This window comes from Myotis lucifugus, unplaced genomic scaffold (genome assembly GCF_000147115.1).
Source record: "Myotis lucifugus unplaced genomic scaffold, Myoluc2.0 scaffold_228, whole genome shotgun sequence".
NCBI classification, from domain to species: Eukaryota; Metazoa; Chordata; class Mammalia; order Chiroptera; family Vespertilionidae; genus Myotis; species Myotis lucifugus.
This window is the reverse complement of record NW_005871276.1, coordinates 1,909,908-1,925,713: the sequence shown is the minus strand read 5'-3', so window position 1 is coordinate 1,925,713 and position 15,806 is coordinate 1,909,908. Positions and strand designations below refer to the sequence as shown.

General features: G+C 41.6%; 1 protein-coding gene across 2 annotated transcripts; it reads left to right on the top strand.

Annotated features, from left to right (window-relative positions):
- Window positions 1-7: 7 nt before the first annotated feature.
- On the top strand, window positions 8-14,296 carry GSKIP (GSK3B interacting protein). 2 transcript variants are annotated; one of them, XM_006098288.3, is made up of 3 exons: window positions 8-125; window positions 8,000-8,258; window positions 12,548-14,296. In XM_006098288.3, exons 2-3 carry the CDS (start codon window positions 8,001-8,003, stop codon window positions 12,707-12,709), a joined length of 420 nt encoding a protein of 139 aa, XP_006098350.1. In that variant the 5' UTR covers window positions 8-125; window position 8,000; the 3' UTR covers window positions 12,710-14,296. The 2 variants fall into 2 exon arrangements, with proteins under 2 accessions (XP_006098350.1, XP_006098349.1); XM_006098287.3 differs by lacking the exon at window positions 8-125 and adding an exon at window positions 4,584-5,836.
- Window positions 14,297-15,806: the final 1,510 nt, after the last annotated feature.

Here is a 15,806-nt window from a genome sequence, read left to right as displayed (position 1 = left end):
GTCCGGGCATCTCGGACGCCGCCCCGAGGGGAGAGCTGCCCGCCGCTGTCGCGCACCCCCGCCGCCCCGAACACTGCCCGGTGCTGCTCATTGTCAGCAAGTTCATCGTCGCCCGACTCGGTCAGGTATTGTCTCCAAAGCTCCCTTTTCATTGCCGCTGGGCGGCTGGCAGCCTACGGGGCGCGCTCTTCGTCCTGGGTGCGCTGCCCCGGGACCAGGAAACTTGAATTTTCGAGGCATTTGTGGGCAGAGCAGCTTTCTCTGATCGGTCCCGAGCCTCCCTCCCGGCCTCGCGGAGACGTGGGCGAAGTCCTCGTTCCGGAGTCTGCGCCGTCGGCTGTCTGCCTTTGAGAAGGCAGCTCCTGTCGAGGGGCACTGCTCGGAGGCGCCCCGAAAGGCCTGCGCTGGGGTTCGCCGGCCTGGAAGCCCGGCGCCCCGGGTTACAGTCCTGACGCCGCCGCTTAGCCCAGCCGCTGTGCACCGGCACTGCCCTGGAGCCTTTGCCAGATGGGAGCCGATTAACATCTACTCTCGAGGATTGTTATGAAAACAACTATGATGACCGAACCTAAACAGAGCCCTCCTCCATGTAGTTTAATTAAGGATAGCAGCCGAAGACGACCTGTTCAAGGAGAGCTTATTTGTTGGTAACTCGTGAATGCCTTGGAAATACCAGCACAGCCCCCCCGAATATTGCCCGATAGAGGGCGCTCCGGTTCCCTTTCATTTTAGAACCAGTGTGCCCCCTGGAGTGCGGAGTGCGTCGGATTGTTGGTGCCCCACGTTCCTAATAGGCTTGTCCCAAGCCTTCTCAGTGACTTCCAACCCCCTTCCTCCTGGTTCATGCAAAAATACCGGTTCAGGGTCCATTAGGTGAAAGTGTTCCCACCTGGAAAGGTGAAAAGGGTAAATAAGAATCAGGCAGAACCTTCAAGGAACTTACGTTCTACAGCGAAGAGCTATTCCTTTACTCAGTAAATCCTTACTGATTTCCTGTACGAGCCAGGGGCTGTTCTAGGTGCTGGGAAGACAGCACTGAGCCAGCCAAGGCCCTGCCCTCCTGGAGCTGGCCTGTCATTGAAGGCAGGGGAAACAAACAATGATCAAATAAATAATGTGCCACGGCGCTCTCCCTACAGGAAGCATGAGCAAGCCATTCCCTTCCCCTCTCCTCTTCCCCCACAGGCACCTATCCCCTAACTTTCTAAGGAACCCCATGATATTTTTTGCTACAGTCAATTAATTCTTGCTTGCTCTTCTACAAATAAATAATGTGCCATATGGTGATGTGTGCTGTAGGAAAAAAAATCCTATCTAATAAAGAGGGAATATGCTAATTGACTCTCACACTATTGCAAAGATGTTGGTGCCCACAGCCAATAAGGAAGGAATATGCTAATTGACTGCTACGCCCACAAAGATGGCAGCACCCAGTCCCCTCAGCCCCCTAGCCGACCAGGGCTGGCCCAAGGCTTAGGTAACCAGGGCTGGCTGACCAGCAGCGGTGTGATGGGGCATCACTTTCCCCTGATTGCCAGGTCGCCTCCCGCCCCTGAGAGCTCCCCGACTGAGAGAGGGCAGGCTGGGCTGACGGACCCCCCTCCAGCTCATGAATTTTCATGCACTGGGTCTCTAGTAAATAAATAAAGCAATATAACCCTGGCTGGAGTGACTCAGTTGGGCATCATCCCTTGCACCAAGAGGTTGCCAGTTTGATTCCCATCAGGGCACATGCCCGGGTTGTGGGCTTAATTCAGGTAGGGGGCATGTGAGAGGCAACTCATTGATGTTTCCATCTCACATCGATGTTTCCCTCTCCTTTCCTCTCGCTCTAAAAATCAATTTTTTAAATCTTTAAAAAAGATAAAACAATTTAAAAAGAATGGAGATGAAACAGATTTGGCACTTTTATATGGAAGGGTAAGGAACAACCTCTTATTTAATAAGGTAACATTTTAGCAGAGACTTGGAGAAAGCTAGGTAGCAAGGCACGTAAATACCTGGAGTTCTTTTCCAGGCAGAGGAGCAGCAAGTGTAAGGCCCTATCCCAAGGGAGTGAAGGGGAAGGGTATGAGGGAAGGTCAGGTCATGTAGTGCATTGTAGGCCATTATAAGAACACTAGAAGCCTGGTGCACAAATTTGTGCATGGGTGGGGTCCGGTCAGCCTGCCCTGATGGGCCAGGTGGCAGGGGGGAGTGGCCACAGGAGGTTGGCTGGCCCCGCCCCTGATGGGGGGGCCAATCGGGGGCAGGGCTGGCCAGGGGGAGGAGCCACGGGAGCTTGGGGGGCCAATCGGGGTCCCAGTCAGGCCTGTTGGCTGCTGCAGTGTGCGTCATAGCAACTGGTCATTCTGGTCACTTGGCTTTTATATATATACTAGAGGCCCGGTGCACAAAAATTTGTGCACTTGGGGGGGGGGTCCCTCAGCCCGGCCTGTGCCCTCTCGCAGTCTGGGACCCCTCAGAGATGACCACTTGCTGGCTTAGGCCTGCTCCCCGGGGAATTGGGCCTAAGATGGCAATCAGACATCCCTCTGGCAGCCCGGCAGCCCTCGGGGGATGTCCATTTGCCAGCGGGGAGCAGACCTAAACTGCAGTCGGACATCCTTAGCGCTGCTGAGGAGGCAGGAGAGGCTCCCACCACCACTGCTGTACTGGCAGCCATCAGCCTGGCTTGTGGTTGAGCAGAGCTCCCCATGTGAGAGCGCCCTGACCACCAGAGGGCAGCTCCTGCATTGAGCGTCTGCCCCCTGGTGGTCAGTGTGTGTCATAGTGACCAGTCATTCCCAGTCTTTCTGCTGTTAGGGTCAGTTTGCATATTACCCTTTTACTATATAGGATAGAGGTCAGTGTGTGTCATAGTGACCAGTCATTCCCAGTCTTTCTGCTGTTAGGGTCAGTTTGCATATTGCGGGGGTCTCGCTGGGGTGCCTGGCCAGCCTGGGTGAGGGGCTGATGGCTGTTTGCAGCTGGTCACACCCCCTTCAGGGTGGGGGTCCCCACTGGGGTGCCTGGCCAGCCTGGATGAGGGGCTGATGGCTGTTTTCAGGCTGGCCACACCCCCTTCAGGGTGGGGGTCCCCACTGGGTGCCTGGCCAGTCTGGGTGAGGGGCTGAGGGCCGTTTTCAGGCTGGTGGGCAACTGAAGCTCCCAACCTCTCCTTTTTTTCTTTTTTTTTTATTCTGGGATTTATTTACCTTCTATGGCTGTCACAGAGCTGAGAGCCGGCTTTAGCTCTGAGGCCAGCTCCAGCTTGAGGCCTCGGCTGCTGAAAGCAGGTATCTGGGGTTTGTTTAGCTTCTATAATTGCAACATTGTTTCTTAGAGTGCAGCTCAGAGCTGGGCTGCGGCAGGCGGGGAACCTTGGCTTCCTCCATCGCCAGGGCAACCAAGCCTCATGTTCGCTTCAGCTGTGTGGCTGCCGGCCACCATCTTGGTTGGCAGTTGATTTGCATATTGCCCTGATTAGCCAATGGGAAGCGTGTTGAAGGTACCGTTAATTACCCTATTTGTCTTTTATTAGATCAGATATAGATTGGCTCTCTGGGTGAAGGAGTTTGAGGAGAGGAGTGACCTATTCTGGTCTGTTTTTACTAACTGCTTTGTTGAGAATAGACAGGTAGAACTAGAGTGGCTTGGACTAGAGTGGTGGCAGTGAAGATGGTAAGAAGCAATTGGATTCTGGATATACAGTGGGACCTTGACTTACGAGTTTAATTCGTTCCGTGACGGAGCTCGTAACTCAAATTACTTGTATGTCAAATCAAAAAGTGAACGAGTGAGACACGTGATGCTGGGCTGATGTTGTGGCGTTCACTGTGATGTTCGCTGCGCCAACTAGCGGTGGGGTATCTGAAGCTGGCTTGTAACCCGAATTTTAGCTCGCAACTCAAAGCAAAAAATCGGCCGAAAGACGGCTCGTATCTCGAAAAACTCATTAGTCGGGACACTCGTAAGTCAAGGCCCCTCTGTATTTTGAAGATTATAAGACATGTTTGTGAATAATAATTATAATACTTGCCATAAAAGGAGTATAAACAAAGTGGTATGAAAAGGTGGGATCTCATCTGGCAGGGAATTAGAATAGGCCTTGGGACGTTTGAACTGAACTCTTGAGTAATAGGTACAATTGACTTCTTTCGGATTCACATGTTAAATAGTAAGTGATTTCTTTTGAAATATAGAATTATATTTAGGCTGTTTATAGAATGCCTGAAATTTCAAATATCAGAAAAGGAAAATAAAATCGGAAGATTTTATAACAAACATACTCCCTTCACTGATTTTGTCTCTCCTATATTACATCAACTTTAATATCTTATTGGTTCCTTCATTCATGAGTTAAATACATTTTGACACATGATTACTATAGGTATGTGACCCAAGTAGAAGAGATTAGATACTGCAAAAGAAAAGATTGGTGAACTTGAAGACACAACAATGAAAACTATTGAAAGTGAAACAAAAAAGAAAATGAAAAAATTAACAAAGCTGTGAGGAATAGGACAGCTTCACTTGGACTCATATTCATGAAACTGTAGCCCCCAAAGAGAGAAGGGACAGATAATAATAATAATAATTAAAAAAAAATAATGACCAAAATTTGTTGAAATTTATTGAAAACTATAAACCCACAGGCAAGTGGTTCAGTGAACCCCAAGCAAAAGAAACATGAAAAAAAAACTATACCAAGTGGAACAAAGATAACAATGGCATCAGATTTATCATAGGAAACAATGCAAGCAAACTGATAATAGAGAAACATCTTTAAAGTCTTGAAAGGGGGAGGCAAACTGTCAACCTAAGATTTTTATACCCAGCAAAAATACCTTTCAAAACGGAAGGTGAAAGGAAATCCTGTTCAGATATACAAAAGCTGAAAGAAGTTAACAGCAGCAGATTTATACTGCAGGAAATGTTGAAGGAAAATTGAATGGCAGAAGGAAAATGATACAGGTTATAAACCCAGATGTAGATCAACACAAAGGAATGAGGGCACCAGAAATAGTAACTATATGGTTAACTCTAAAATACCTGTGCAGTGATGATGGTGCCGGAGTTACAAAGCATGAAACCTATAGTTAAGGAACCTTTCCAAAGGAGACAGTGAACTTAGTAAGTACTCTGGGCCTCCTTTTACTAGAACCAAGTAAACTGCCTGTTTATATTGCCCATCCAGTATATTAATTAACTTTTCCAAAAAGCAAGGGCAGAAAACGAAGTCTCTTCAACTATCTGAACACTGTTTTTCCTGCTGATAGCATATGGACACTGTGGTACAGAGATTATGCCTCCCACCCATGTTGCCCATGTCCTAATCCCCAGAAACTGAACATGTTGCCTTAAATGGCAAAAGGAACTTCCTAGATTTCTCACCTCCAGAATTGTAAGAAAATAAATTTGTGTCGTTTTAATTTACTGCATTTGTGATAATTTGTGACAGCAGCAATGCAAATATAGAAACATTAATATTCAAATTCTACAAAGCTTTATAAGCACTTTCTATATGACAGGTATAAAAATATCATTAGGGTTCCATTTATTTTCATCCTCTTCTATAAAGCTGTTGAAGAGCTAGATCAATCATTGCTTTTTATTTTGGGTAGTCTCCTAAATCAGTTAGGATACTTTCAGTTGCCAGGAAAGTAGCTGGAATTTATTGCTCCAATAACTGAAAAGTGCAAAGGTTAGGCAGCCATCAGAACTCTGGCAACATTTCTCAGTCAACCTTTTGGCACTGTTCTTTTCCCATTTTCAGCACCGTCTTGGCCCAGTTTCTCCCATCTCAGGATGACAGCCAGGAGGAGCTGAGCTCTGTGCTCTATTCTGGATTAAGGTGACTAGAAAGAATTCCGTGTATTGTTAGTTTAGGGCACTCTAACTGGGTGGGGGTCAGTCTCACCCAAATTACTTTACTCAGTAGGAGAAAGGGGCATTATGATTCACCTTGGAAAATCTGGGTGCTATTAGGACGGGAAAAGGATATTGAAAAATAAGAGCTTGTTACAACCAACAAAAAAGAAATTATAATAATGTCTTTTAAAAGTACTAGTAAGTCTCAAATGTTATCAATTTGTGTAATGCTTCAAAAATAAATTCTTTTTTTATTTGTGTATTATCAAAAGTTCTGAATGTCTGCTTTTTTTATCTGTCATTCAAAGACATTTTAGAAAAATAATCTTCAGTCTTAGGTGTCTTTCTTTTTTTTGCCCCTTGATGCTAATTAGTACACAACAGTTTGATGACCTACTTCCTGACGTGTGAGAATTTCTTCCATCCTAGTATTGAATTCTTCATCTTTCCCTAAGGTCCTAATTGCAATTAACTGGACTCTTGCTTTAAAAACTTTATATACTGCTAAGCTGTCTCGTATAAACATCTTTTTCATGTAATGATTATTATTATTTCTGACATCCCTAATTAAGATACTGGATTACTGAAGCCAAAAAAAAAAGATGTTTGGTATTCATGATGTTAAAAGATTTATAGTGGACAGTCATGCTTCAAAGTCTTCAAACTAGCTGTAAAAAAATAAAATGAGCTTATTTTCTATACATAAAACCAAGTATAAAGGAGTATAATGATTATTTTTAGAGTAAAGTAGAAATTTTAGAAAACAAATATTTTCACTATCTCATACAGTAGGTCAGTATTAGATTTCAGTTATCTGACATATGGATCCAACAATAATTGGTAATTTTATAATTAACTTGTATTGTTAGGAGTGACTAATTCTTGAAAGTTCTGTAGGAGGTTCAATAAAGGATCTTTAAAGAATATCATTAGTAGAAATAGGACTGAAAGAATGTATTATTTGTACATTTGCTGTGTGAGTTTTTAATAGCTTTACATAGTTTATTATAAATTGCCTTTGGCAAATAGTTCTGACTTTTTAAGAAAATATGTTTTTTTTAAATTTTTTAGAGGGAGAGTGAGAGAGAGAGAAACATCGATTAGTTGCCTCCCGTACACACCTCAACCAGGGATAGAACCCAAAAGCTAAGCATGTGCCCTGACCTGGTATCAAACCAGCGACCTTTCAGTGCCTGAGACAGCACTCAATCAACTGAGCACACCAGCCAGGGCATAGTTTTGACTTGTATAATGAGTAAATGACAACTATAGGAGCTCTAGCTCCTTAAGATTTTTGCTAGTAGTTTAGAGTTGACTGTATAATGGAATCACCCAGAAGCTCTGAAAAATACCCCCAAAAAATTACCCAGATTTTTTTTTTTTTTTTCAGTTTCTCTGATGGGGGGGAAAGGGGTGTCCATGGCTGAGGACTTCATTTGTTACCTCTCAAATTGGCAAATATTACAAAGTATTGGAAAGAATGTGGGGAAGAAAAAAAAAGAGGATAGCCCTGCATAGTCTCTTGGGGCGTTTAAATCATACAGCCTTTGTTTGTTTGTTTTTTTGAAGGGTAAATCACCATTATGAAAGTTAAAATGAGCATGTGCTTTGACTCAGCAATTACAGTTTTAAATATCCTAGAAGAGTAATTACACATTTAAAAAGATGTACTAAGGTTTTTACTGAGACATTGTTTGAAATAACTAAAAATTAATATTCTCAATTCTTATCAATATGGGAGTTAACTTTTGGGGGAAAAGTGGAGAACAGTGGCTGTTTTTTTCTGAAAATCTATAGGTGTCTAGATAATTTTGCTGTAAAAACACTACAGTGGGGCCTTGACTTACGAGTGTCCCTACTAACGAGGTTTTTGAGATACCAGCTGTCTCTCAGCCAATTGCGTTGAGTTGATAGAGTAATTTGAGTTAACGAGCTCCTTAACGAGCTCGGTCTGGGAACAAATTAAACTCGTAAGTCAAGGCCCCACTGTATTAGAAATGGTTTTCAACAATATTTTCCAGAAAAGTTGTTGACTAATTCATGCTTTCTACTAAGTAGCAATAGGAAGGCACGTCAGGCATTGTTTTCATCAAACAATAATATCTGGAGTGTATTTCTGTAAAGATTCATGTCTACTTTTTTGCAGGATGGAGACGGATTGTAATCCCATGGAGCTAAGCAGTATGTCAGGATATGAAGAAAATGCAGAGCTTAATGGTTTTGAAGGGACTGACATGAAAGACATGAGGCTAGAAGCTGAAGCAGTTGTAAATGATGTTCTCTTTGCCGTGAACACCATGTTTGTCTCAAAAGCCCTGCGCTGTGCTGATGATGTGGCCTATATCAACGTGGAAACGAGAGAAAGGAACAGATACTGCCTGGAGCTCACTGAAGCAGGGCTTAAGGTGAGTGCCTTTTCTTTTTGGAAAAAGGAAGTATTTATACTTTACCACTTTATCAAAGAGGGGTCAGGGAGTGGGGACGAGTGTTAAATGAGAACTCAACACTCAGCAGCTAACGGGTTTTTTTTGGGGTGGTTTTTTTTTTTTAATGTATTTTATTGATTTTTTACAGAGAGGAAGGGAGAGGGATAGAGAGTTAGAAACATTGATCAGCTGCCTCCTGCACACTCCCTACTGGGTATGTGCCTGCAACCAATTACATGCCCTTGACCGGAATCGAACCTGGGACCCTTGAGTCCGCAGGCCGATGCTCTATCCATTGAGCCAAACCGGTTAGGGCTAACAGGGGTTTTTAAAGGAAAACTTTTATCTAGGAATTTTTAATAATACTCAAGTCTCTCACTAACATGGGGAAATGGAATTTTTTAAAAAAATTTGATTGGCACTATTACTTTGTTTTAATGATCACCCCTAAAATTAATTTATTTCTTATCTGTGGTTAAATAATGTGCACCAGAATTAGGTACTCCCTGCATTGGCTGAGTTTTATAGGCATTGTATTGAGAGGATCTTCCACCTCTTACAAATGTCTCTTCTGTGAAAACAACATACTTCACTGCTCCCCAGCTGTTAGATCAAAGTCCCGTTACAGCAGACAGTTTCACCTCTGAATTTCCAAGAGTGTCCTATTGGCTCTTTATTACAGCTGAGCTGTTCTAGGCAGTAACCTTAAATCCTTATACCAGAATCCTGAGTTTAGAATAGTAGAAAGTACCACCTGAAACCAACTTTTCATTTAAAAAAACAAAAAACACAACTTACTATTATAAAAATTTTGACCTGCTAAACAAAGGAGTAGTATTAGAAACTCCAAAATTTAATTGTAACTTTACTAATTAATTAATATTCAATCTCAATTAAAGATCTCTGACTTTTCTGTTTCTATTCTGTTTCAAAAGTTGCACAGAAATATATTTTATTGATTTTTTACAGAGAGGAAGGGAGAGAGAGAGAGAGTTAGAAACATCGATGAGAGAGAAACATCGATCAGCTGCCTCCTGCACGGGATGTGCCCGCAACCCAGGTACATGCCCTTGACCGGAATCGAACCTGGGACCTTTCAGGCCACAGGCCAACGCTCTATCCACTGAGCCAAACCGGTTTCGGCTGACTTTTCTGTTTCTATTCTGTTTCAAAAGTTGCACAGAATCATAAAGTAGAGGCCAAGGCCTAAGCAGGTGAGAATGTCATGTAATGATTTGTTCAAAGGCTACATGAACCTCCCTATTTCACTAGATTCGGTTCCTTAAGAAGCAGATGAGCCACGTGTTCCGTGTACCCCTTGTTAAGGATCACTTGCACTGAAGCGAATTGCAAAGCCAGCAGCTTGACTGCTCTCAGTTCCCTCACAGCTGCCATGCAGGTAGCTGCTTAGCTTAGAGAGTGAAACTTGAATTAACTAATTTTGTACACTCCTTTCTCAATCCCTAAATTTGTACTAAAAGCTTATTGTCTTCAGAAATGGATCTTAAATAGAAGTAGGTAAATCAAAAGTAGAGATAAATGACCCTGGATAAGTTAATTATATTTTACATTGATTAATTCTAAGGTAGCTATGGTGAAGTACGAGTGGTTCTGATCAGAGTCAGAAGTCTTACATGTGAATTTGAGTGATCTTGGGTAAGTTAGTCAACCTTTTGGAGTTTGATTCTTTATCTGTAACCTGGAGATCAAATTTAAAAACCAGAAAGGATTGGAGGATAATTATATGAATAAAGTATAGAGAAAGAACTGGGTCAGTTATAAAGCTTGACATGTAGGTACTTAAATTTTTTTTTCAGTCTGATTTGGTTAACATTCATTGAGCAACTATCCTGTGTTAGGAATTGGAAATGAAACTTTGAATAAGATATGATCCCTATCCTACTAGGAAGACCAGTCTTACAGGGATCAGAAAGGGGCAAACAGAGCTGTAACTCAGCCCAGCTGGTGTGGCTCAGTGGTTGATCGTTGCCCCATGAACCAGGAGGTCACAGTTCAATTCCTGGTCAGGGCACCTGCCCGGACTGTGGGCTCAATCCCCAGTGGAGGACATGCAGGAGGCAGCCAATCAATGATTCTCTGTCATCATTGATGTTTCTCTCTCTCCTTTTCCCTTCCTCTCTGAAATCAATAAAAATATACATATATATTTTTTAAATCTCCTTATCTTTAAAAAAACAACAATTATAATACAATGGACCCCCCCCCCCCCTTATCCACATGTTCACTTTCCACAGTTTCAGTTACCTGTGGTCAACCATGACTTGAAAATATTCAATGGAAAATTACAGTTTATACAGGGGTGGGCAAAAGTAGGTTAAATTACCAGCCATCATTATGTAAAAGATAAATTATAATTAAGGATACAGCCCTAGTCGGTTTGGCTCAGTGGATAGAGGGTGGGCCTGTGGACTGAAGTGTCCGGGATTCAAGGGCACATGCCCGGGTTGTGGGCTCGATCCCCAGTGGGGAGGAGGCAGCTGATCAATTCCCTCTCATCATTGATGTTTCTATCTCCCTTTCCCTTCCTGTCCGAAATCAATAAAAATATATTTTAAAAAATATATAAATAAGTAAGGATACAAAATAATAAGAATGAGACAAATAATACAAATAAATAATATAATAATAATACAAGAATAAACTTTTGGGTACTCACAGCTGTAAACCTACTTTTGCCAACCCCAGACATTTTATGTTGCACACCTTTCTGAGTGGTATGGTGAGATGCCGTGCCATCCTGCTCCGTACTGCCCGGGACATCCTTTGTCCAGCACATCCGTGCTATATACACTACTCGCCCGTTAGTCACTTGGTAGCCGTCTCAGGTACCAGATCGGTTATCAGAGAGAGCACATTTACATAACTTTAAATACAGTATATTGTTATAATTGTTCTATTTTATTAGTTATTAATTCATCTCTTACTGTACCTGGTTGATAAATTAAAGTTTATCATAGGTATGTACAGTATGTATGGGGGAAAAAAGTACATATAGGGCTTGGTCCTATCCATGGTTTCAGGCATCCACTGGGGGTCTTGGAACATCTTCCCTGCACATAGAGAGCTGCTGTGCACGTGGAAAGCGCTGCAGTAAAGCATGGTTCTGAAGAGGCATGTCATCCTCCTCCGGCGTCTGCCTCTGCTTTTCATTAAAACCACTCCTACTTCTAACATGAACTTGTGTCTTCTACAGATTGAATAGATGGCATAACAATTCAACGCTTACAGAGGGAATTCACAAGCTTTAGTTAAGTGAACAAAGACTAAAGTAATTTTGCCCTGTACTGTGCTGGTGAACTGTGATATGTCTTAAATAATCTTGGTGGAGAGAAAAGCTTTAGCTGCATTTAAAGAAAAATAAATAAAACAGTAACATTCCCTTTTATCTCACTGAGTTATGCATTCGTTTCCCTATTAGATAAGTAATGTATTAGTAATGTGAAATGGCCTTTCAGATAACTAATCATACAGGAGGATTAAAGCTATAAATACTTTCTAGAATTCTTTATAAAGAAAGAGTCCAGCCCTAACCGGTTTGGCTCAGTGGATAGAGCGTCAGCCTGCAAACTGAAGGGTCCCAGGTTCGATTCCGGTCAAGGGCATGTACCTTGGTTGTGGGCACATCCCCAGTGGGGAGTGTGCAGGAGGCAGCTGATGGATGTTTCTCTCTCATCGATGTTTCTAGCTCTCTATCCCTCTCCCTTCCTCTCTGTAAAAAATCAATAAAATATATTTTATAAAAGAAAGAAAAAAGAAAGAGTCCAAAGGATTAGTTCTAAGGTAGCTATGGTGAGGTATGGCTGGTTCTGATTAGAGTCAGAAGTCTTACATATGAAGCTAAGTAAATAGTGGATATATTATCTATTATAGTGCTTTTATATAGCAGGCTCTCAATACATGTGTAATTAAATTGAAACGTTTTATTTTTTTAAGCATGTTTTAAATTATGAGAATGAACACTGCTTTTGATAGCTTTTTAATTTTTTTCTCTATTTTACATTTGTTTTAGGACCAGGAGTTGGTAAATCAAACCATTAAAATTTTGGGAGAAAAAATTATAAAGAGAGTGTTTTGCAGGGGTTATTCCTTTAAGTTGTAAATTGCTTAAATATTTAAAAAATATATTAAAATATGCACATTTTAACTATTGATTGAAAAAAGTGTCATTAGAGAATGACCCAGGTAAACAACTGGTTTTTGCGCTGTCATGAGGAAATCTAATTATTGAATTCCCTCTTCTCTTGTAGATAGTAGGTTATGCTTTTGACCAGGTGGATGATCGCTTACAGAATCCCTACCATGAAACGGTCTACTCCCTGCTGGACACGCTCAGCCCCGCCTACCGGGAGGCCTTCGGAAACGCACTCCTTCAAAGACTGGAAGCTTTGAAAAGGGATGGACAGTCATGACTAAGCATTTTCCTTTGAGAGAGGGTGGCTGCTGGTACAAAATGTTGATGTAAAGCTTGAAATTCTTGCATAAGGTCGTAGAAAATCAAATGCATCTTTGATTTTGTGTCTTTATCTTTTCTTGCTTCAAATTTGGCTTTTGACTTAGAACATTATTGAGTAATGAATCGTCTTTCTTAGTTCCTGATTCATGAAGGGAATTGCTGTAAAACCATCATTAAGACATTCAAATTTCTTCATGTAGTATCTCTGCATTTCAAAACCAAATCAGTGTTTCATTCTGTTATCCAGGACTTCGATTGCTGCCAGCACTCTATCACATGGGAACTTCTGGATTTGCACAGTAATGTAGGATTTAAAAGGACCTACATGTAAACTTTGGTTCAGCTCGCTAAATCAGGGGTTTACTCCTAACTTGGACTAACTTTGTAATACTTCTTTTGGTACTAGCCTTACTGGAAACAAATTATCAACCAGTTTCCCCTGCACAAAATTTGAAATTCACTGAATCACTTCATCTATTTATATTACTGAAATGGACTGATGAAGATGATTTGAAGATATATTACTTAGCTAGTATTCAATGAACAACAGGGACTGAGATAGTTCTGTATTCCTTGTTTGCAACAGCCAGTGAACAAAGAGGACAACCGTTAGCAAATGAATGTAATAACTTTCTCCAAGGTGTTTAAGCACATAAGCAAATACAGGAACAGGCTCCATTCTTTTTCTTAACAAAAAGCATCTTCAGTGTGTAGGATTTAAAAGAAAGAAGATTCTGATTTCCTAAAAAACAGTCTTTTGGCCTGTGTTGATTCTTATTATGAATGTTTGTTTACATGATGTACAGTATATATTCAGAAAGTATTTTCGCCTCAGTGTTTACTTTCTATAATGCAGTACTTTGGTATTCCCACAGCACCCTCCTTCCCAGCAGATGTGCAGTGTTTCGTCTCAATGCCAAACCCACAGTGTAATCTGAGTGCATTGTATGGGTTTGAAAACCAAAGGATGAGGAAGCATTCCGAGACTTCATATTTGAAAAAGGGAGAAATCTGTATTTTATATTTTATTACAAGTACTAAGATTTATAAACTTAGTAAACTATACCATGCTGCTATGTGTTTTCAAGAACATGTTGAATAGTAAGGATTGGGGAAGTTTTTTTAATACTAGTAGTCAAAAGCAGCAGCTGTTAGAAATGTTGAACTAGAATTCTGCATTTGAACACTCCTTCAGAAATTGTCATTCGCAGGCTTTGTTTTCTATCATTATTAAGTAATGGGTACTTTCAGGCTCTGAAGTTTTTGTAGACCAGAGCGAATTAGAGTTTGGTTCCGGTCACTGTTTATTCCAAGCCCCATTGGAATGCTTTCATTATGGGTGATATGCATATTCATTCTCAGCTTTGCTTTCAGATGCTTAACTGTTTGGGCAGTGAAGTCTAACTTCAGGTTGAACAATCTCAGGCTAACTGTAAAGTTTGAATAAAATTCTATCTGTTCATTTTGAGTTAAGTATGCAGAAAAAAATGTATGTTTAAAAGTTGAAATTGTTCATTTTGTGATAAATGATTGATTCCAAGAGCTTCTGTTTCTTTTTTTGTTTTTAATAGAAATAGAAGAGTGTATAAAACCTGGACTTTCACTCCAAAGTCTTGCCACAATGGTATTGCTTGAAAGGTTAATCAATGCTTAGTGACATAGAGCTCTTAAGCTGTGACCTTTTGCAAAGAGATCTGGGGAGTAAGCCAATGCAATATCATTTCCATTTTTGAATTCAGTATTGTTACATTTTAATGTGAGGTGAGTTGCTCTTTTTATTACTATGAAAGAGGAACTTGGAGAGAAGACTTAGTAAAACGCTGATAATAAAACCTCCGCTAGATTGTGAAACCTCAATTTTACCTAGATTGTTTAAAGCAAATAGCTTAAAACCTTGATTACACTTCCAAAGGAAAAGGGAAAAATAACTTTAAATTTTAAAAAAAAATGAGAATGGGCAAATGATATAAACAACTCAGAAAAAAAATACAGATGTCCACTAGTAACTACTTGAAAGATATTCAACCTGACCAGTAATTCAAGAAAGGTAAATAGGTTTGGCTATGTTGGGCCATTTCACCTAATCATTTAATAATTTCTCTATATAACTAGAGGCCTGGTGCATGACATTCGTGCACTGGGGGTGGGGGTCCCTCAGCCCGGCCCGCACCCCCACTCCCCGCCCCCCCGGTGCATGAATGTCGTGCACTGGGCCTCTAGTATAGGATAAAAGCCTAAGCAACCATTATGGTGGAATGACCAGTATGACTGGTCGCTATGATGCCCACTGACCACTTGGGTCAGGCGCTCAACACAGGAGCTGCCCCGTGGTGGTCAGTGTGCTCCCACAGTGGGAGTGCCGCTCAGCCAGAAGCTGGGCTCACGGCTGGCGAGCACAGCAGTGGTGACGGGAGCCTTTCCTGCCGCCGCAGCAGCACTAAGGAGCAGCGAGCCGAGCAGTAAGGAGCAGACAGGTGGACATCCCTCAAGGGGTCCTGGACTGTGAGAGGGCACAGGCCGGGCTGAGAACCACCCCCCCCTCCAGTGCAGGAATTTTGTGCACCGGGCCTCTAGTTTAAATATAATGATACCAGTAAGGATTTAGTGAGAGGGCACTCTTACCTCTGTTGGAAGATATTCTGGCAAACATTGGTGGTAGAGCCTTTACAAAGTTTATAACTTGTGTTCCGGTGCTAGCCAGTTAGCATGGTGAGCGATTCTGAGGACATATACTGCAAGGATGTTCATTTTCTCTAATGAACCATTGGAATGGCTCTAAAAGTGATTAAGTTATGCCACATTGATGGGGGGAAATGACAATGGGGAAAATTAAACTACATGAAAAAAATAAGAAACTAACTTATTTTGGAAAATACTCTTCTATGTGAACAGGAAAATGAAATAAAATATTCTACATGTTCATAGTCCTCAGCAGGTGATAAGATAGGTAGTTTTCATTTTCTCTATGCTTTTTCACATTTTCTACATTTGCTTGTATATACTAATTGAAGGGGGAAGCAATAGATTTGGGGTTCAAGCTAGCTGAAGAACCT